Below are 21,571 nucleotides of genomic sequence, written 5' to 3' on the forward strand. Positions count from 1 at the left end.
CAGAAGAACGACCAAAAGACATCGAGAAGGTTTGGGGCAGCCACCCATTTAATCCATTACGGCTGCAAAAGCGATCAAAATTGGCATACATGTTCACACCATCGAGTCCAAAACAGAACTCACTTCCAGGTAGCAAGATGGCAGCTTTAAAGGCCAGTAGCGGAAGTGATGTCATCCTGACTGGAACCAGAAGTGATGTCAGTGGCTGCCCCAGAGCCGGGTGGGATTTCCCTAGAATGGTCTGCAAAAGATCGAGAGGGAAGATTAGTGCACTCCGCCCCCCCCCTGGTCTGGCATGGAACTACCTGTATTTAAGCCCTTTAGCTGTCTCCTAAACACACGTGTGTGACAATATATATATATATATATATATATATATATATATATATATATATATATATATATATATATACAGTAATCCCTCGCTATATCGCGCTTCGCCTTTCGTGGCTTCACTCCATCGCGGATTTTATATGTAAGCATATTTAAATATATATTGCAGATTTTTGGCTGCTTCGCGGGTTTCTGTGGACAATGGGTCTTTTAATTTCTGGTACATGCTTCCTCAGTTGGTTTGCCCAGTTGATTTCATACAAGGGACGCTATTGGCAGATGGCTGAGAAGCTACCCAGCTTACGTTTCTCTTTCTCTTGCGCTGCCTTTCTCTGATCCTGACGTAGGGGGATTGAGCAGGGGGGCTGTTCGCACACCTAGACGATACGGACGCTCGTCTAAAAATGCTGAAAGATTATCTTCACGTTGCTATCTTTTGTGCAGCTGCTTCCTGAAATGACATGCTGCATGGAGCTTTGCATACTTAAAAGCTCGAAGGGCATGTATTGATTTTTGATTGAAAAACAAACTCTGTCTCACTTTGTCTGCTCCTGACGGAGGGGGTGTGAGCTGCCGCCTTCAACAGCTTTGTGCCGCGGTGCTTCACATACTTAAAAGAAAAACAGCCCTATTGATCTGTTTGCTTTTCTCTCTATCTCTGTGACAGTCACTGCTCCTGACAAGCACTCCTTTGAAGAGGAAGATATGTTTGCATTCTTTTAATTGTGAGACGGAACTGTCATCTCTGTCTTGTCATGGAGCACAGTTTAAACTTTTGAAAAAGAGACAAATGTTTGTTTGCAGTGTTTGAATAAAGTTCATGTCTCTCTACAACCTCCTGTGTTTCTGCACAAATCTGTGACCCAAGCATGACAATATAAAAATAACCATATAAACATATGGTTTCTACTTCGCGGATTTTCTTATTTCGCGGGTGGCTCTGGAACGCAACCCCCGCGATGGAGGAGGGATTACTGTATATATATATATATATATATATATATATATATATATATATATGTATGGAAGAGAAGGTCTGTGATACGGTTTGCATATTTGCAGCTGGAGATCCACAAAGGGAGAAAAAATGAATCACGTATCATAAAGTAGTTTTTTTGAATCAGAACCCCCACCCCACCTGGCACTCACTCCCTTATCACCACAAGGTGTCTGAAGGTACAGCGCGCATCCTGGCCAAGTCAGGTGTCAGAATAGCACACAAACCTACGAACAATCTGCGCACGGTCCTGTTTAATGCTAAAAACAAGAAATCGATAGCAGAAACACGAAACGCAGTTTATAGCATTCCATGCAGTTCTTGCTCAGCGGTATACATAGGACAAACTTCAAAAAGAATCGCAACACGTATACAGGAACATCGCAATGCCGTCAGAAGAAAGGACTCACTTTCATTGATCTACACGCATACTAAATCAACAGGACATACATTTAACTGGGACAATGTACAAGTAAAATTTAAGGCCAATACTAAAAGTGCCAGAGAGCTGGCCGAATCTTGGCTATCAAATAAGAACGCCATCAACAGACACTTGGACATAAATCCAGCATATGCAAACTTAAGAAGAACATGTTCATAATAAATAAACTGTACACCCAATACCCCCACCCCCATCACACTGACTTAGCCACCCCCACACCCACACCCCCTCCACGTAATGTTTTGCTATATATTGCCTTTGATTCTTGTAAGTCTAAGCATCATCCTCTGATGAAGACCCCTGGCAGGGGTTGAAAGCTCAGGAATAAAAACTACTTTATGATATGTGATTCATTTTTTCTCCCTTTGTGGATCTCCAGCTGCATATATATATATATATATATATATATATATATATATATATATATATATATATATATATATATATATATATATATATATATACAGTAATCCCTCCTCCATCGCGGGGGTTGCGTTCCAGAGCCACCCGCGAAATAAGAAAATCCGCGAAGTAGAAACCATATGTTTATATGGTTATTTTTATATTGTCATGCTTGGGTCACAGATTTGCGCAGAAACACAGGAGGTTGTAGAGAGACAGGAACGTTATTCAAACACTGCAAACAAACATTTGTCTCTTTTTCAAAAGTTTAAACTGTGCTCCAAGACAAGACAGAGATGACAGTTCAGTCTCACAATTAAAAGAACGCAAACATATCTTCCTCTTCAAAGGAGCAAACAAATCAATAAGGCTGTTTGCTTTTAAGTATGCGAAGCACCGCGGCACAAAGCTGTTGAAGGTGGCAGCTCACACCCCCTCTGTCAGGAGCAGACAGAGAGAGACAGATAAAAAAATCAATACGTGCCCTTCGTGCTTTTAAGTATGCGAAGCACTGTGCAGCATGTCGCTTCACTAAGCAGCTGCACAGAAGGTAGCCAACGTGAAGATAATCTTTCAGCATTTTTAGACGAGCGTCCATATCGTCTAGGTGTGCGAACAGCCCCCCTGCTCAATCCCCCTACGTCAGGATTAGAAAAAGTCAGCGCAAGAGAGAGAGAGAGAGAGAGAGAAAAGTAAGCTGGGTAGCTTCTCAGCCATCTGCCAATAGCGTCCCTTGTATGAAATCAACTGGGCAAACCAACTGAGGAAGCATGTACCAGAAATTAAAAGACCCATTGTCCGCAGAAATCCGCGAACCAGCAAAAAATCCGCGATATATATTTAAATATGCTTACATATAAAATCCGTGATAGAGTCAAGCCGCGAAAGGCGAAGCGCGATATAGCGAGGGATCACTGTATATATATATATATATATATATATATATATATATATATATATATATATAATATGATATCTTCTAAAAGTTTAAGCAAAACTGTATCCATCCCTTTATTTTTCAAATTGCTCAATCCAGTTTGAGGCGCTGTGGTGCTTAAAATTACCCCAGCAAAAACAGGCACAAGGTAGAGACCATCCTTGGATGGGGCACCATTCCACTTCACTCATACACACATTCACAGTCACTTATATGTGGTCTATTTAGAGTTGCTTTTAATGATCTGTTACAATTAAAATACAACAATGGTCAAGTAAAGCTGGCACTTTCATGAGTCTTCTAAAATCTTTTAGATTTTTTAGTTAACGGTATTAACTATAAAATCAAACTGTGTTAATGGTCATAAAAGTATATGCCATTGTATTACAAAGCCTTCTAAAGTTAGTGAAGTTTTCCAAAGCGTCTATGTAAACAGGCTTTTGCCCTTAAGAAACAATTTTAGGACACAGAGTTCTTCTCAGATCAAACATCATGTTAATATATTTTGAATATGTTACCCTCTCATTCACGGAATAAATAAAAGATTGAGATTATTAACATGTATAATGCATTTTCTGTAGACAGGGACACGTCATTGTAAAAGCAATTCTCCAAGACCTAAATAAGCAACAGCAGGCATAGGCAGGAGCCTTCTGAATTATAATCACAAACATCTATTTTGTATTACAGACAGATTTAAGTTAATAGTTTATTCTTGTTTACAACAGTAGAAGTCTTTGTGGTTGATTTGTATATACTGTATTGAATCTGCATGCATATGCACCTCATTCAAATAAGTTACAATAATAGCTTCCTTTATGGTTATGTTTCATTCCTTTTGTAACTGCCTATTTATCGTTTGAGAGAAATCACTTGAATTTCCATTTGGAAAGTGTTCAGAGGGATCCCACAACATGCATAACAATGCATCCTTCTGCTATGCATGGCACACTTGCCAAGATATGCTCTTGTATGCAAAGCTATAAAACTAAATTTTAACAACTTATAAAGAAGTATTTGCTTTTAAAAGGCTAGAACATTTTATGACTACTGGGATAAACATCTCCTGAATAATATATTATATTTGATTCATTCATCAAAAGTAAAGAGATATGTTTAATGCCATTTTAATCTGTTTTTCTATACGATAATCAAAAAAGATGGCAAGGATTTCAAAATGTAGTATCTTTTTAACTCTTTTAGGGCTAATTTTTTTTTTGTTTCTTTTCTCCCAGGGCTGAATATTTTTCCAAAAACTAACATTTTTAAAAAAGAACACAAAGCAATTGTTTAACACATCAAATCAACAAAAAATATTTACTTTTGACAAATGTTACTGTCTTGCATGTTGTATGAGCCTGCATACTCTATGATTTCACATACATATTACATACATTTTACACAGCAAAGTCTGATCTCGCTCAAAGCAGCCAATTTCAGTCATTGCCACATTGCACTCCTTACAATATGTGTTGCTTTGATGCCTATTTTTCAATTGTCTGTTGCTGCACTTTCTAACATATATTGTTAGTGTGTACTGTAGAAAGACAAGTCACCCATTTGCCATCGTGCCATGCCACTGCCACCAAGTTTTCTTCCTGCATGAAAACCGTATTGTCACCTCTTTTCATCTTCTGAAACTTTATGAACTTTATGTATGGCATTATAGCCTGGCTCACCCCATGGGATTTGCTTCTGTTTATTACAGAAGTGAATAAAACTTTGCAGCAGCACGTACCTAAGCCACCAGGGGACAAAACACATTTGGACCAATGCTCCCTGAAGTTATATCACCAGTTCTGTCCCATCTCTATTTGTAATGCCACAGCGCGCTTCATCTCGTCATTCGTTGTGGGTTTCCACTTTGAAAACGAGAATGCGATGCAAACGCAGCCCGCGATTAAAAAAAAATCTCTGCCTACCTGTTTGTCTCGTCTGACAGTAGCTGAAAAGCAGCATCAGGAGAGAGCAGCCTGAAGTACAGCAGCTGGTGATCTGTCGTGTCCAACAGCAAGCCATGCCGTCTTGTAAACTCCGGTAGCCAGATCGGCTCTCAATGGATCAATGTCTGTGTATTTATCCCCTGCGAACTTTACCGTAGATGCATCGGCTGCGCGAAGGCACTCAACTGGCAGCAGATCCGCTGGCGCGGCATCGGCTGGTGTCTGATCAGCTGATGCCTGCTTCTAACTCTCTTGCTCAATCTCCTGATCACTGCCAATAAAGTCCGATTCTGAAAAATCAAGAGTCCGACTCCGCGATAATGCACAAAACATCGCCTGCCGAGTGTTTTCTTTTCTGCACTTGCTTCGCTGCCTTTTCACATGTCGGTGCCATCTTGCCTTTGTTTACATTTCGCAACTCACGCACACGCAATGTTTATTTGCCGAGTCAATGAGTCTAGCATTCCTCCAAGCACAGAGGGAATGCCTGTGACGTGACAGTGAGATTTGTTGCCATTAACAGCTGATTGTCACCCCCTATCCCTGGATGTCGACTTTTGTCGACATTCGCCTTCAACCCCTCCTGTCGACAAAAGTCGACATCCGCCCTAAAAGAGTTAAATAAGGAATGCAACACAATCTTATCTATTTTTGAAAACTGTGTAGGAAATCTCTGAATTTATTATCATACCTTAATAGGTCTGAAAGTGAGTACCATTTATTATACTACAAGTAGCAGCAGAGCAAGACCTGCATGTCAAGGAGGAGTGAATCTCATCATGCACAGTCAGGGAGGGGAAGAGGGAGCAATTCTGTCTCCCTTCTGTATTTTCAGGCAACATTCATGCTACTTTATGATGATTTTCACTTTGACATGGTTTTATAGCATTTTCTTGCTATTTTGCACTTGACCTAAGGGCCCCAATCATCTCGCTGACTGAGATCAAGCACATAATGCCATGCAGCTAATAATGCTAGCCTTGCTCAGAAAAGGTAAGGGCCAAAACTTAAATGTAAACCTTTAAATGTTTCAAATATGTCATAAGCAGAAAAGACTACATTTTCATAAATTCTTTTTAGTTTAATGACTTTTAACTACAATGGAATTGTTAAACTAACTTACTTTGCTCTTTTTTTCTGCTCTATTCTTATATAGAAATTATATTTATATAAACTGAACAGTTTGATTGGCTCCAAGTCATACAAGATAAAAGGTATAAGGTGGATTAGGACAATCTTCTGGCCCATCTATTTTTTCAAATAAGTATTCTGTGTCATACGCAATAAAATAATCTTATGCATTCTTCTTGTCTATCCATTTTTTAAAACAGTAGAAATCTTTGGTGTGGATTTGTATATACTCTAATAAATCTGCATGCATATGTACTTATTTGAAATAACTTACAAAATTTAACTAGCAAATCTGAGAAACATATCCGTTCAACAAGGGGTGAAAGAATTAATTTGATAAATGAACAAAGAAGTCAATCCCTCAAACTTGTTTGGCATTGCAATACTGATATTTCATAAAAATTAATGTATACTTTATAACTCCAAATTACAAAGATTGTTGGTATAAAAAACTGCTTCTAAGATTCCTTGATTCCACCTTGGATGAACTTCCTCTTAATTTTAAAACTTTCTTTTTATCCACACACGAGTAAATGACAGTTGCCAACTGATGTCACAGTATGACTTTTGATCTTGTTAGGTATCAGGAATTCTTTCATGGAAACTACTGCGAACATGTGAGCATCAAACATATCACATTGTACACAACACAGCATTAAGATTAAAATTAAAATATTACTGCCAAACTACTGGTGGCAGGTTTTATCCCTGTCATTAGATTTTTTTTTTGGTCTATTTATTTTACCATTTTTTATATCTTCTTTTTTGATTTTTGTAAATATGTTGTTTTCTTCTTTTTGCATTTTATGATTATTTAATGAATACTGCTTTGTTATTATTTTGTAGGCATTAATCAAGTGTATCAAATTAGTCAATGTTCTTTGTACTTTGTGTGTTGAGGCTAAGGGGCACTGCAGCTGTGGAGCCTGTCCTCGGCTTACATAAAGTTACTTCAGTCTAGGGCCGAGATGTTAGCTCATGCTTGTGTTTTTGTATCTCTTTTGATTCCCCTCTGGTGTTGTTGCAGTCCCCTCACCCAAAGTGGAGTGAAGCTTTTAAAAATATACAAGAAAGCAGGCCCAACTCACATCAGCCAGCCAAGAGGAGGTACTATGAAAAGCAGCCTAGCCTCCACTTGAGTTGCTGGTTTTGGCCTACACTGGGGTAAAATGCACTTAACTCTCAAAGTTTAAAGATATACGCTGAAATGTCCCACAATATAGTCAAAATGCCCTACTATGGACCCTTGGCTAGTATAGAGCAATGCAACAAAAACATCTTTATAAAATGGAAATTTATTAACAAAAAAAATTCAAAAACCTAAAAAAGGAGTTACCAACAAGACAATCGTAAGAAACAAGTGCTTAAAAACTTTTCAGAAATCAGAATCCTCAAAACAGTGCACCTGTTTTAAAGAAGCATAGAATTCTAGTGTGGTTAGAACAGACGTTTGTAAAAATATTTTTTTCAATTGTTTTTCAATCCTAGCACTGACTGGCAAACACTTAGCTGCATGGTAGTTAGTGCTGCTGGAGTCATGCAGTGTGTGTAGTCTGCGTATTCTTTCCACGTTATTGTGGCTTGTCCTTTTTCACTTCAAAGCCATTTGATATTAAATTTGAGGTGTTGACGTTTAAAGTTAGGAAGTTCATAGCTAACATTTTTTACTGAGAAGCAGGTGTTTGCGAGACTTTTTCTATAGTCTTTCAATCTATATTGCTGCATTTTGTTAGATGATGACAATGTCAGAGGGTATCACGATGATCTGGTACTGGCTGAGATGGACCAGACACCATCATCCCATTGTCTGATGTGAACGGCATGTCTCACTAGTCATTAGCAAAAGAAAGACTGATATTATTAGATAGCTAAGTTAATGTTTATGTTAGAGAAGTCTGTGCAAATATAGAAAAATTCTGGTATGTCCCCACCAGAACTTTCAACGCAAAAACTCTACTGCTACTATAACACTGTACAACAAAGTTTTTGCTTCTTGAACACTGTTGGGTTTTTCTTATAGATTTTTGGGTGCTGATCACAAATATCCCATCACGTACCATTTCAGAGAAATCTTCAGTTTTGTCATGATTTTTTCTTATATTTGTATCCAAACATTTTCGCTCCTGTAAGTGACTCATCAACAATGGTTTGTGCAGCCTGGGCATGTACAGGCATGGAATCAGGCCAGATTGGAAGCTGTTCTGTGGAAGCTGACATCCTGGGCAGGTCTGAATGAGCTTGACGCTGTCTCAGCATGCTATAAAGTTGGCTTGCATACACCGATGCTGCTTATTTGGTTAATATAGATAGTCAGTGTGTATGTATAGTATCAGTATAGTAAAGTATTACATCTGTAGCAATATAACAGTAAGTAAGGTTGATTCTACAGACGTTTTGGTGTCGGGCAATATGTCTCATCAATGTCGTAACAGCCACGATACATTCTGCTATATCTGTGGCGAATATACACTTGCGCCTAAGAGACGTTGGATGACTGCTCTTGTGAAGAAAGCTTATCATTTGTATTTCGACTGCAAAATTGGTGATTAAGACAAGGAACGGGCACCTCACATTTGCTGTGCAACATGTGCTGTCAGTTTGAGAGCCTGGCTCAGAGGCACTTGAAAGACGATGCCTTTTGCTGATCCGATGATATGGCGAGAACAGAAAGACCATGTGATGGACTGTTCCTTCTGTTTGACTAATGTGTCAGGTTTCTCTGCCAAAAACAAGAAGTCAATTGAATATCCTAATCTGCCTTCAGCAATGAGACCCGTGCCACATGACGACAGTCTTCCAATTCCGAAACCACCAGAGGATTGGACCTTAGACGAACCAGATGAAGTAACTGCAATGCAGCGTACTGACAGTGACATTGACCTGGATTTTGAACCGTGCTCATCAGACGAGCCACATCTGATAACACAATCCGAATTGAACAATTTGGTCAGAGATTTGGGTCTGTCAAAAGCTGCTGGGTTCGAGACTGCAGGAATGGCGTTTGCTGTCACTAGGTATGAAAATTTCTGTGTTTCGAGGCCGACATCATGATATAACTAATTACAAATACAGATACAACCAATACACAATGGCAACATTTATCCTTCAGTACCTGTTGGCTATGCAGCACACATGAAAGAAACGTATGAGAATATGGAAATGTTGCTGAAGCACGTCCAGTATAGCAGGAACAACTGGAATATCTGTGGAGATCTTAAAGTCGTTGCTCTGTTACTAGGACTGCAGCTCGGCTATACAAAGTACTGTTGTTTCATCTGTGAATGGGACAGCCATGCCAAAGAGTCGCACTATTCTTGACAGAACTGGCCACTCCGTAAAAAGTTAGTTCCAGGACAGAAAAATGTGGCACATGAATTGCTTGTCGAACCGGCAAAGATATTTTTGCCTCCTATTCACATAAAACTGGGACTCATGAAGAGTTTCATGAAAGCACTGAACAAGGAAGGCGAAGGTTTTCATTATTTAAGACGATGTTCCCAAGAATATCTGACGCCAAGATCAAAGAGGGCATTTTTGTTGGCTCCCAGATTAGACATGTTATGAATGACAAGCGATTTGAAGATCTGTTAGTTGGGCCAGAAAAAATTGCCTGGACAGCCTTCAAAGACGTTGTTGACAATTTTCTGGGCAATTGCAGAGCCCCAAACTACATTCAGCTGGTAGACAAACTTCTCAAAGCATACAAGACAATGAAGTGCAACATGTCACTCAAGATTCATTTCCTCCACTCACACTTGGACTTCTTCCCCGTAAATCTCGGTGCTGTCAGTTACTAACACGGTGAAAGGTTTCACCAGGACATTGCTACGATGGAGAAATGATACTAGGGCAACTGGAATCCGTCAATGCTTGCTGACTACTGTTGGACACTGCAACGTGATGCACCAGACATAGAATACAAAAGAAAATCAGGAGCAAAGCACTTTTAATTCTGTTGAATTTAATAGCTTATGCGAAACATAAATGTGACTAAATACGCTATTGTCAGTAAACATATAAATGTCTGTTTCTCAGAGTTCCTACATGATGCAATAAAACCAAAACTATATTTGTGCATGCCCAGTAGGTAAAAAAACTTTTCAGGAATCAAGACTTTTCAAAAAAGTTGTTGTGCAGTGTAATTAGAAAATATTCTTTACATTTTAATTTTTATAAAAGGAGAGGACAAAATAAGATAACACATCTATGTGGCATAACCATATGGTCTGTATATAAAAAAAAAACACCATAAAGTAATACATACTTTATATTAGTAAGACCTACTTAAATAAACTACAAAATAAATCATGAAGCAAAGTTAAGGACATTACACAAAGTCTTAATTATGAAAATAAACGTTTAACTTTTCTTCCTTACGTTTTGAAATAGGTGCCAGTGAGAAATCGGCTTTCTTTCTCTGAGTCCAATTAAATAAAGATATATTTGCATTTCAAAGACATAACAAACATAATTACCAGGTGACACTACAATTAAGGCACAATAGATTCCATTTCTAAAGCAGGCACCTACAGTTATGCATAACAAGATAGTTTATTAAGGTAAATGTAAATGTCTGGAATGTTTCTGTATATAATACTGTAAGTGTGAGTTGTAAAGTCTTAAACTTGTGGAAGGGGACTGCATCCAGAATAGTAAAACCAAATGGGAAGCACTGTTCTTCACTATGCTAACTGGGATCTGAAACTTTAATTGATATAATGTACAGACTATCTTCATTCTCCAAAGTCTTGTTTTAAACAGAACACAACATTTTGCCAATGGTGTACTAAAGATAAGGTGTGGAGGAATATAACGCCTGCCATACCTTTAGCACCATATTTTGATTAGTGCTTCACTATTAAATGCTGTACATATTGCTGTACACATGGAAAATGAACAGGTTAAAAAAAACTACATACATTGGAAGAAGAAACAGAATTACCCACCACTTTACCACTCATGTAGGAAATACATGTGAATGCAAACACATGAAGATCTTGAAATACTAAATTAAGCTGTCAGATATGCCAATAGTCTTCAGACCTTCTGAGAAATTAATTTTCTAACTTTCAATTCTTTAAATGTCTCCCTGCATAGGTCCACAACTTCAACACACTTCAGAATATATTGTGTACAGAATCAAAACTACGCAGTTATGAATTTTTCTTTTTCCACATGAATGAAAAGTTTTGTTTTTTTTAATTGTTGGTTATGTATTCAGAGTTTCTAAATCCTGGATTTTATTGTTGTGAGTGTTAATTCTTTAACAAAACTACTGTATTTTTATTTTAAAATGTACAAATGTATCTGAAAGTAAAAATATAGTTCTTCAATTAAAAGGAATCCCTTACAACACCTGACTGGTGATGATATTGCTCTTCTTTCGCATACACATGTGCTCTTTTCATTTGATTGTAGATACAGTATTTATACAGTTTTAAGGTTGAGCTACAAAAACCTCAGACCTCGTACCACTGTCATAACATATCCTTTTACTTCTTTTGTTGCTAAGTCTTTGCAGTAGACGCCACTGAGAAATTGGTTGTCTTTCCCCGATTCCAATTAAATAAAGATGTATTTGCCTTTCAAAGACTTTTCTCTGTTTCCTCCCCATTGGAATAATTGATTGAGCCCTTGGGCCTGTGATGAATGGATTTCTAACTTAAAGATGAACAGGTAGATGAATTGGCTGCCTTTACAGAAGAGTCAGGAGAGCACTGGAAGTGCTGACATGGTGACAAAAACAGTGTCCATGGTGTCTTCAGGTCTTAGGCTCAGAGAGGGGTTCTGTGGTGTGATGGGGCCTCATTCTGTCAACATGCATTTTCAGCCTGGTAGCTATTATTTTTATACTCACATATTCATACTGTATTCATAATTACAGATGTAACAACAATACCTTTTCTCACAGGCATATTTATAAATAGTAGGGACTAATTTTGCATATTTTGAAATATTTTGTACATTTTGAAGCACAATAGCTTATTTTTGTTAATGAAGCATAAACTGGAGTAGACACTTCAGTTTATGTAATTCTAGACAACTGAAAAAAGTGTATTTTAATTATTTAATTGTTCCTTGAATATGAAGTAGTTGGAGATAATTATTAAGTTTAAGAGTAACATTTATATAAGTGATATTCGTAGTGTACGGTTATTTAAGTGATATGTCATACTGTACACAGTGGCTACAGACATTGAATAATACATGGGACTTGTCTTTATTATATAGCAGTTTTCAACTACTGAACAAACAACTCACTCATACTATTCTGCTGTTTTGGAGGTGAAAACTACAACTACAGTGGTTGGATTGTATCATTATAGATAAAATGTTAGGAATTCTATTTTTTATGAGAGATTTATGGTTGAAGCTCTCAGTATGTCCTGCACACAATCTTCTCAGTAACACTTTAGAAATGAAACTACCTAGGATCATTAATTAATCAGTTACTGCTCTGGAACAAGACTTTAAAAAATACTTTTTTTTAGTTTTAATATGATTTACAATGCACCTGTGACATCACAATAGAATAGGAGATACAAAAAGTGCATGTGGCAGTTTTTTCCATGTAACAAGACCTCAAAAAAGGCCTAATATGTCATTCTTACTCAGAGTGTAATTTAAAAAATTCTGGGTGGTGAATTATATTTGGCAGTGAGAGTTGAAGAAATGTATTTTGTACAGCTGCTGTCAGGAATCATGGGACAGTTGAAAAGAAGGGGTGGCCGTGGACAGCCTTGTCTCACTCCTTTTCTTAATAGGAAAGGGAAGAGAGATTGAGCCATTGGTGAGCATAGCTGCTGTTGGTGATGAGTAAAATGTTTTGAGTAAGTTAATTAATTCCATTGTGTTCATTACCCACCATAAAAACGTCCAGCTCATGTGGTCAAAAGTTGTGAAGCTGTGTTCTTAACAGAGAGCAATGCATCGATAATATGTAAAAGTTGTTAAATGTCAGAATGCAGTCACTGACATATAAACCCAATTTAGTCTGGATGAATTAAATTAAAAATGACTTTCTGTAGTTGGCAAGCAGGGACCTTAGCTAGTAAGACAACATCAGTGTTCATAATTAAGATAAGGCAGGAGTTTTGACATAATGTGGGATTTTTACCTTGTTTTAGATCAGAGCAGTAAGTGCCATGTTGATAGTTGTTACTAGAAGTTTCTGATGTTCTACCAGATTTCATGGAGTCCAGTGCCTCTGACATTTCAGCTAGAGATATAGGTGTGCCCAGAAGGACTGGAGAGTCACCTTGTTTAAAAGCACTTCAGTTTTAGAAAAGCAGGCATTCTTTAGGTATTTCAGAATACAGTTTAGGATAAAAATCTTTGCTAATTTTTTTTAATTCACTGGAGAAGCAGAAACGTTTCCCTTAATAGAGAAGAACAAACACAACATAATAATTTTTTCTTGAGTCTTTTCATTAGTAATATGATATTCTTTGCACTTTACCCATAAAATAATAGTAGGAACTCATACTGCAGACTTAAAATTCTGTCCTTTAGAGTAATGATGCATTAAGTTCTGATGTAATGTTGGACACAGATTGCTTGCATTCTTTGTTAGACATTGGGAAATTTGTTCATTCCATTACATGAGTGCTTAGTTTCAAGTACAGCAATTTCATGAACCTTAACACAGCTTTGATAGAAAGAAAATGAAACTGTAAAATTATTATTAAATCCCTTAATTTCTTTCCAGATCATCTCATAATTGTCACCCAACCCAAGACTAACTTTACCAATTTGGTAGTGAATTGCTCACAAACATCTTTTTGTTATTTAAAAGGAAGGTATTAAATCATAGAGCATGACAAGGAAGAGGTTTCCATTGCATAATACTGTTATGATCAGAAATGAAGGAGGAGGAGGAGGAAGAGGAGAAAAGTGACGTAGTTGAGTAGGAAAAAAATAACCGTCTATGAGGGATGAGTTTTATTGAAAGTGGAGGAAAAAAGAAAAATTTTGTAGAAGATGAGTGTAGGAAAGAAAAGGAATGGGATAGGTTACGATTAACACAGAACTTTCTTAGAGCTAATACAGAGTGTGGAGTATGATGCAGTAAGGAAAATGGGGATCTGCCTAACTTAGGATTCATCTATGCATTAAAATTAATGGCAACCACATGATCATAATTCAAAAATTTAAGAAGGCAGATATTACTGCAAACTTACACTTTCACAAATCCATTATTTAAAGAAAGAATTGGCCAATTCCATCTGTTTCTGAATCCATACAATTAATGTGTATCCATCTTTAAATAAGAAACAGCATACCTCATTTTTATGATTGTGAAAAGTAGGCTGGCTCATCATAATGTTTGCCTTTGCCTCTGTAAGAGCCATATCAATGTATTGCCAGTAAAGGAAATCATTACTTCCAGGCATTGTGTAATCAGCAGCCTTTAACAGAAGCTCTGTGTTCCTTCTGTTTTTGTTCTTTTTGTTTCTGATCTTGTTTTACTTGCTACTGGACAGGGTTTCCCCCAGGGGACTAATAAAGATCTATCTATCTATCTATCTATCTATCTATCTATCTATCTATCTATCTATCTATCTATCTATCTATCTATCTATCTATCTATCTATCTATCTATCTATCTATCTATCTATCTATCTATCGAAGTTGTACGCTGTAGGCAGGAATTCTAAACTCTAGTGTTCCAAGTATTCATAAAGATATCAACCATAATCAGAAGTGGAAAAGAAATGACAAATAACAACATGAAATCATGTGAAAAAGTACACCACCTGAATGTTTTGGTTTTTATTTTTTATAACATGTGGGCATATCAATATTTGATCTTCATTTAAATAGTATCTTCAGATAAAGGTGATGTGACTGAAAAAAACAACAAAAATTAGATGAAAAAGAAGCTGATATGTAATTTACATCTGTAAAAAAAAAAGTAAGTACACCCTTGGCTCTAATGACTGGTAATGCCCTTTTGGCAGAAACAACCTTAAGTAGGCATTTCCAATAGGCATCTACCAGTCCTTGATATCAACTAGGAGAAAGTTTTTCCCGCTTCTCCATGCAGAATTCTTTCAGTTGTGTGATGTTTAAGAGGTGTCTTGCACATACAGTCCTTTTCAAAAGCTCACAACAGCACTGTGGAGTGATTCCGATCCGGCCTTTGACTTGGCCATTCCAGAACCCTTTATTTCTTCCTTTTCAACAATTTGTTGGTGGATTTACTGGTATGTTTAGGGTTATTGTCATGTTGCACGGTCCACTTCCAGGTGAGCTTCAATCTACTGACAGAAGGTCTCAATTTATCCTCAAGCAAGACTTCATAATGGATTTTATAATAATGAGCTAACCAGGCCCTGTCTTAGCAAAGCAGCCCCAAACCATACCGTTTCCACCACCATGCTTTACAGCTGGTTGAACGCCGACTTTGGCTTTTGCTAAACATGCCTTTTGGTAATGCAGTTAAATACCTCTATCTTTGCCTCATCTATTCAGAGCACATTGTTCTAGAAGTCCTGGACTTTGCCTATTGTAGATGTTCATGGGCAAACTTCAGTCTTGCATTGATGTTCTTTCGTGAGAGCAAAGGTTTCTTCCTGACACACCACCCATACAGTCTAATTTGTGCAGCCTCTTCCTAATGGTAGACTCATGAACTTTGATATCTACAGTGGCAAGAGCCACCATTCTGCTCTTGGTCTGAACTTGCTGGAGTGATCTAGCCTGGACAAGGTGACAGATATTTTAAATCTTCCTCATTTGTTAATGATCTTTTGGACAATGAGATTGTTGATTTCCCACACTCACAGGCATCAATAAACTTCTTTTTGAAGGGGTTAGAGAGCTCTTCTATGTAGATGTGGTGATAACACACACTTAAACAACAAATAACAAACTAAACTCATTGCTAAAATTTAAATAAGATGTTCCCCTTCAAGATCCTCCATAATGATGTTATAATGATTTGGTGCACATGATTCTAATTTTAATAATTTGACGTAGTTATAAATGCAGGAGTGTATTTACTTTTTCAACATGCACAATCTGTATTTATGTTTATTTAAAATATATTTAAATTTTCACTGCAAAATGTAAATGTGCCATTATGTTTGTTATATTTTATCACCAATAAGTACAGAAACTATTTAAATTAAGATCAAATCTTGATATATACAAATACATTAACCTTCTTCTTCTTCTTTCAGCTGCGCCTGTTAGGGATTGCCACAGTGGATCATCTTTTTCCAGATCTTCTTGTCTTCTGCATCTTTTTCTGTTACACCCATCACCTGCATGTCCTCTCTCACCACATTCATAAACCTTCGCTTAGGCCTTCCTCTTTTCCTCTTGCCTGGCAGCTCTATCCTTAGCCTCCCTTTCCCAATATACCCAGCATCTCTCCTCTGCATATGTCCAAATCAACGCAATCTCGCCTCTCTGAATTTGTCTCCCAACCATCCAAAAAAAAATACTTTTTTACATGATGGTAAAGAAAAGAATGCTGTGCAAGCCATTGAGAGTAGGAAGTTTCCTGTTTGATCACAAGTGGCAAAGTGTTATTTAACTCAGCACCCATTCCATAAACATTTCCAGAACATTCTATGTTAGATCCAATTAACCCAAACCATTCTCTCCAAAAACCACTTCCCAACAAACCACAGAATAGAGGTTAGGATAGTAAAATGAGTGTAACTATGGAAGTAACTCTGCAGAACTGCCCACCCAGAGCCATTAGCTGAGCCTTCTCCTGAATGTACTATATTGAAAAATGATGCGTTAAGGGAAATGAAGTTTGTTGTAAAGAAGACTCTAAAATACAACAATGAATTGGAAGATGAGCTGATAGGCCTAAAGTGAAGGTGCAACAAGCAACATTTTCCCCTAACCCCAACACAGTTCAACCCATTCACCTTGAAAAGTAATGCATTACATTATGAAATACAATAGCCATAAAATAAATAAGGCATGTTGAGAAACCCAGTTGGATATAATAGATAACTTTTTTGGGAGTCTAATAAGCATCCTTTGTGATTCGGTTTGGTAAACAATTCTAACCGTTGTACCAATGTTGCAACTTTACCAAGCAGAATTTAAAATTGGTTTATTTTTGACTCTGCTATAGATTGTATTCTTTCACGGGGTGAGTGGCTGCTCCTGTGGCTACTTGTCAAGCTTCGCGACAGGGTAGGCTTGCAGCAGTCATCTATTCTGCATTTGCTCAGCAAATTTTTATGTAATGGATGGCATATTAGGAAAATGATTGAAACAAAGTCAGACTACATTTTAAAATACATATAACAGCAGATTTTTTCATTGTAGAACCATCAAATATTCTTTTTTCTTTTTTTTTTTCATTTTGAATTGCACAGCTTGTTCTAGCAGAATCTTGCCTGGAATTAAATTCTTTGAGAAAGTAACCTTGCTTAATTCTCCAGGAACTATGTATTTTTTAAATGTTTTATCATGTATATCAAAACATGTTCATTGATCAAAATACTCAGAGGAATACTGATCAAATATTTAGAATTTCTATCTTCTGCTGTACAAACTTCCAGCAATACAGATGGGTTCATTTAAAGTTAGCATTTTATTTTTATTTAATATGAAGCAAGAATATGTTTAAAAAACAATCTATTATTTGTGGTTATTCAAAATGATAAATAATTTATTGGAGGTGTATTATTGCATAGTAGTTTAAATCCAAAGATAGCAAACATAACATACAGCATAATTAGCCTAGAAATGGAATAATCAGGGATCAGAAGGTCACAACCAACTAAATGACCGAACTGAAACATGTAAATGATTAAAGATAAGTGGAGCTTGGTAGGTAAGTGAAGGTCGGTAAGTAAAGACCTGCCTATCTATTTAATACATGCTTTATATTGAATACTAAGAATATAAGTCTGTATAAAGCAGAAGAAAATATATTAGAAACATACAGTGTAACAATAATTTGTATAATATTATTTCAAGCAGCACAGGTCAATAGTTAATCATGGCTTATGTATTCATTAAGTTAAGTAAAGCTAAAATTTACTTAACTCAGTTTTTAAAATTATTAATTAATTATTGGTAGTGTCCACACTATTTCATGTCGGCCATTTTTCAAAGTTAGTGTAAGTGGATACTTCTGTGCTTGTTTTCCTTTGGAAAAGAACAGGTGCTAATAGAAAACTATGAAATATCACAACATATAATGATAAAGTTTCAATATTTCTTCTAGATTTAAGTTTTAATTCAGATGCAAAACCCAGACCTTAATGCATTTTCATAAATTAGAAGTTAACAAACAAAGTTGAGATATAGTTCATGAAGAGAATATAAGAATCATTAGAAGCTAAGTTGGAAAATGTGAGTGAAACAGAATTGTATTAGAAGCTGAAGAATATAAAAGTAGCGATTTATTTGCCATTAAAGCTGTTATGCTGTTAATTTTGCATATGGCCTAGGGATAGCAATTTACAGAAGATTCTAAAACATACCATTGGTAACTTTGGAAAGATATGAAAAATTAACAGATGTTGTAGTAAGTTACAGATGTGATAGTGACAGAGAAAAGGGAAGAATTATTTTTACATTAAAATGGCTAAGTTTAGCCTTACAGAGATGTGGTTGAATCTTTATTTTTAAAGAATACTTCTCTAAAATACAGTCCAACTCCTCTAAGTCCTTTCCATTGCAAAAATCTATGAAATTCAGTGTTAAAAATGGATAGGTAGAAAATCTACTGTATCAGTACAAGTCTATAACAGAAATGCAAAGTTAAATAATATTTTTTAAGAATAAAGGTTAAATAAAATTTTAATTTAAAGCTAAATAGAAACTAAAATGAGCATGTCATAATGTAAAGAATATAAACACCACTGACCAATGAGGTATTCAGGGTCCGGAACTGGATCAGAGAGTTCTTCATGACATTGCACCTCTGCTGGCACAGATGCCACTACCATTCCATCTGGGAGCTGTTGGTCAATGCCACGTGCAAAGTTCTTCTGTCTTGAGATACAAAAACAAAACTTAAATGAATGGTTTGAAAAGAAAGTCTGTGGCACTTTGCATAACAACACCTTCAACCTAGATAACTTTCCCTGAATCCATTTAAAAGGTGTTAAGAAGAACTGTGGTTTAACAATAATTACCACATACTTTTTTCTCATATATAGTGCATGAGAAGCAATACTGTATCAATACAACTTTCATTATATGTTGTGTGGGTCAGTTTGTATACTTGAGTTCAGCTTTACTTTTATTAAAATTTATGCTTCTATGTTTTGTACAAATAAATCAAAACTAAAATAAAATAGACGTTATGTGGTTAGGGAACTAAGAAACTAATTTAGATCACTTATGTGTTAAGCAGATGTGGACTTAAGAATTTAACAAGTTAATTCATTAAAGTAATCTTTGATATTTTGGTGTGGTAATAAATTAATCTAGTATAAGGTAAAAGTATCACATTTCTGGGTGATTACCCCAAGAAAATGAAAGTCAACTCATCATAGTGAGAGCAACACAATGCCACTAAGTAAGGAACAGGGCAGGTTTTTGAAAAAGCACTACCATAATACTGAATCATGTACATGCATAAGGCAGGTCAAACTACAGTGTCTCTTGTGTTTCAGGATTAAAAGAGACCAATCATCACAGGTCAAGTGTGGTATTCCAATGTAGCAAGCTTAATTTTTGCCTCATTCATGTATCCCAGAGCCAGTTCTTTCTTTCTGGACTTGTTAATTACAACCTGGATATTGATACTGTTTTCAATGACCTTACGCTTTCAAGCTGAGATCTCCAGCCACTGCGTCAAAACGTCGACTAATATTGAACTGATAACTATGGCTGTAACGAGTGCTACAAAAGAAAGATTTACAATTCTTGCCATATAAATCAATAGTGAACGGTTTCCAGATTATACAGACATTACAGATTGAGGAATAAATTTATTTTTTATTTGTAACAGTTACTATTTTCTTTAGTGACCTTGTTCAAATATATTCACTAGACAAAGTTGTTTTATCATAACATGCAATATCAATGAGATTATTTCTAGAACGTTATCTCATTTTCACCTTGTATTTTGCTGGGGCTACATGCTTCCGCAAAAATTATTCTTTTATTTTGCAGCCTTGACTTGTTGTCTAATCCTTCAACATGTATACCTTAAAACAGGTCATGCTATGCCATTAGTAGTAAAGTCATACATGTTTTTAAATATGGAGCTGAAGCATAAGTCCAAACGGAGTGAAAATTTGTAACCAAAAATCTTTTACCAAAGCCCAAACAGAAACTAAAAGTGTAGTCGACAAAACTAAAGTGAGAAATCTGTATTTCAGAACGTCAAAATGAGCATAAAGCAAAGCACACCACAATCTTGGACAATCAAAAAGTGCATGACCCCTGACTTTTATATCTTGGATTCAGCCAGATCACCAGTTGTGATGTTCATTTGTGCTGCTGTAGATGGCTAGCAACTGTACACAAGTCAACTCCAAAATGGCGGCACTCACAAGAAACAAGATGGTGTTGTGATGAGACATTAAAATAAGCCAACATCTTTAAACAGGTTTCAAATACATTTAAAAAAAACAGATTTGGCACATGTTAAACCTTTACAGCAAAAATGCAAAAAATGTGTATAATTAATCAGAAAACTTGTAAAAGGAAACTGCATCGGAAAATAGTAGATAAAGTGTCTTGAGGCACTGTTACAAAATTCAACATGTACCTCCTTTATTATTCCTGGCCAGAGGAGCCATATTATGTGAACAGCAGAATTCTGTATAGCATGACTGATTAGTCTTTAAAGAGAATTTCATTTTAATAACTTAGGTTCATTTACTTAACAATTTAAATATATTTTAATTTAATACAATCAGCACACAGAAAAATGGTACATTTTTGTAACATCCCTTACGCCATCAGGCATTATGTAAAGTCTCAAATTAGTTAAGATATATTAAACGTATTAAGTAAATATCTGGTTAATAGAAATAAGACTTCTTATATGTAAACTGTTATTACAGAACAAAATATAATGTGTGGAGACTGGCTCGGACACAGACAGGCAGACACGCTCAAGTTACCCAACACACGTTTATTTACATAATTATTTACATTGTCCTTACTTTGCTCACAAGCCCCAAAGACCCCAAAGTCCTGGCCACAACACAATGCCTTCTTCAGGCCGCCTCTTTGTCCTCCTCTTGACGTCATCCTTCTTCCTCCCGACTCTTGACTCTGACTGAAGGGAGGCGGCCCCTTTTATCTACACCCGGATGTGCTCCAGGTGCTGTGGCGGAAGTGTCGGCTGTGTACCCGGAAGCACTCTGGGTGTTCCCTCTTCTCTTAACCCCAGCACTTCCTGGTGTGGCGGAAGCGCTGGGGTCCAGGGTCCCCAAGGCATC

General features: G+C 36.5%; 1 protein-coding gene across 3 annotated transcripts in view; it reads right to left on the reverse strand.

Annotated features, from left to right (window-relative positions):
* The window catches only part of astn1 (astrotactin 1), a 1,266,263-nt gene that overhangs the window by 440,743 nt on the left and 803,949 nt on the right, over nucleotides 1-21,571 (reverse strand). For all 3 annotated transcript variants that reach the window (XM_051933197.1, XM_028811318.2, XM_028811317.2), the window contains one exon: nucleotides 19,036-19,163. In XM_051933197.1, the coding sequence (XP_051789157.1) occupies nucleotides 19,036-19,163 (128 nt within the window). The remainder of the gene's footprint in view (nucleotides 1-19,035; nucleotides 19,164-21,571) is intronic.

The sequence above is a fragment of the Erpetoichthys calabaricus genome, chromosome 10, assembly GCF_900747795.2.
Source record: "Erpetoichthys calabaricus chromosome 10, fErpCal1.3, whole genome shotgun sequence".
Taxonomy (NCBI): Eukaryota; Metazoa; Chordata; class Cladistia; order Polypteriformes; family Polypteridae; genus Erpetoichthys; species Erpetoichthys calabaricus.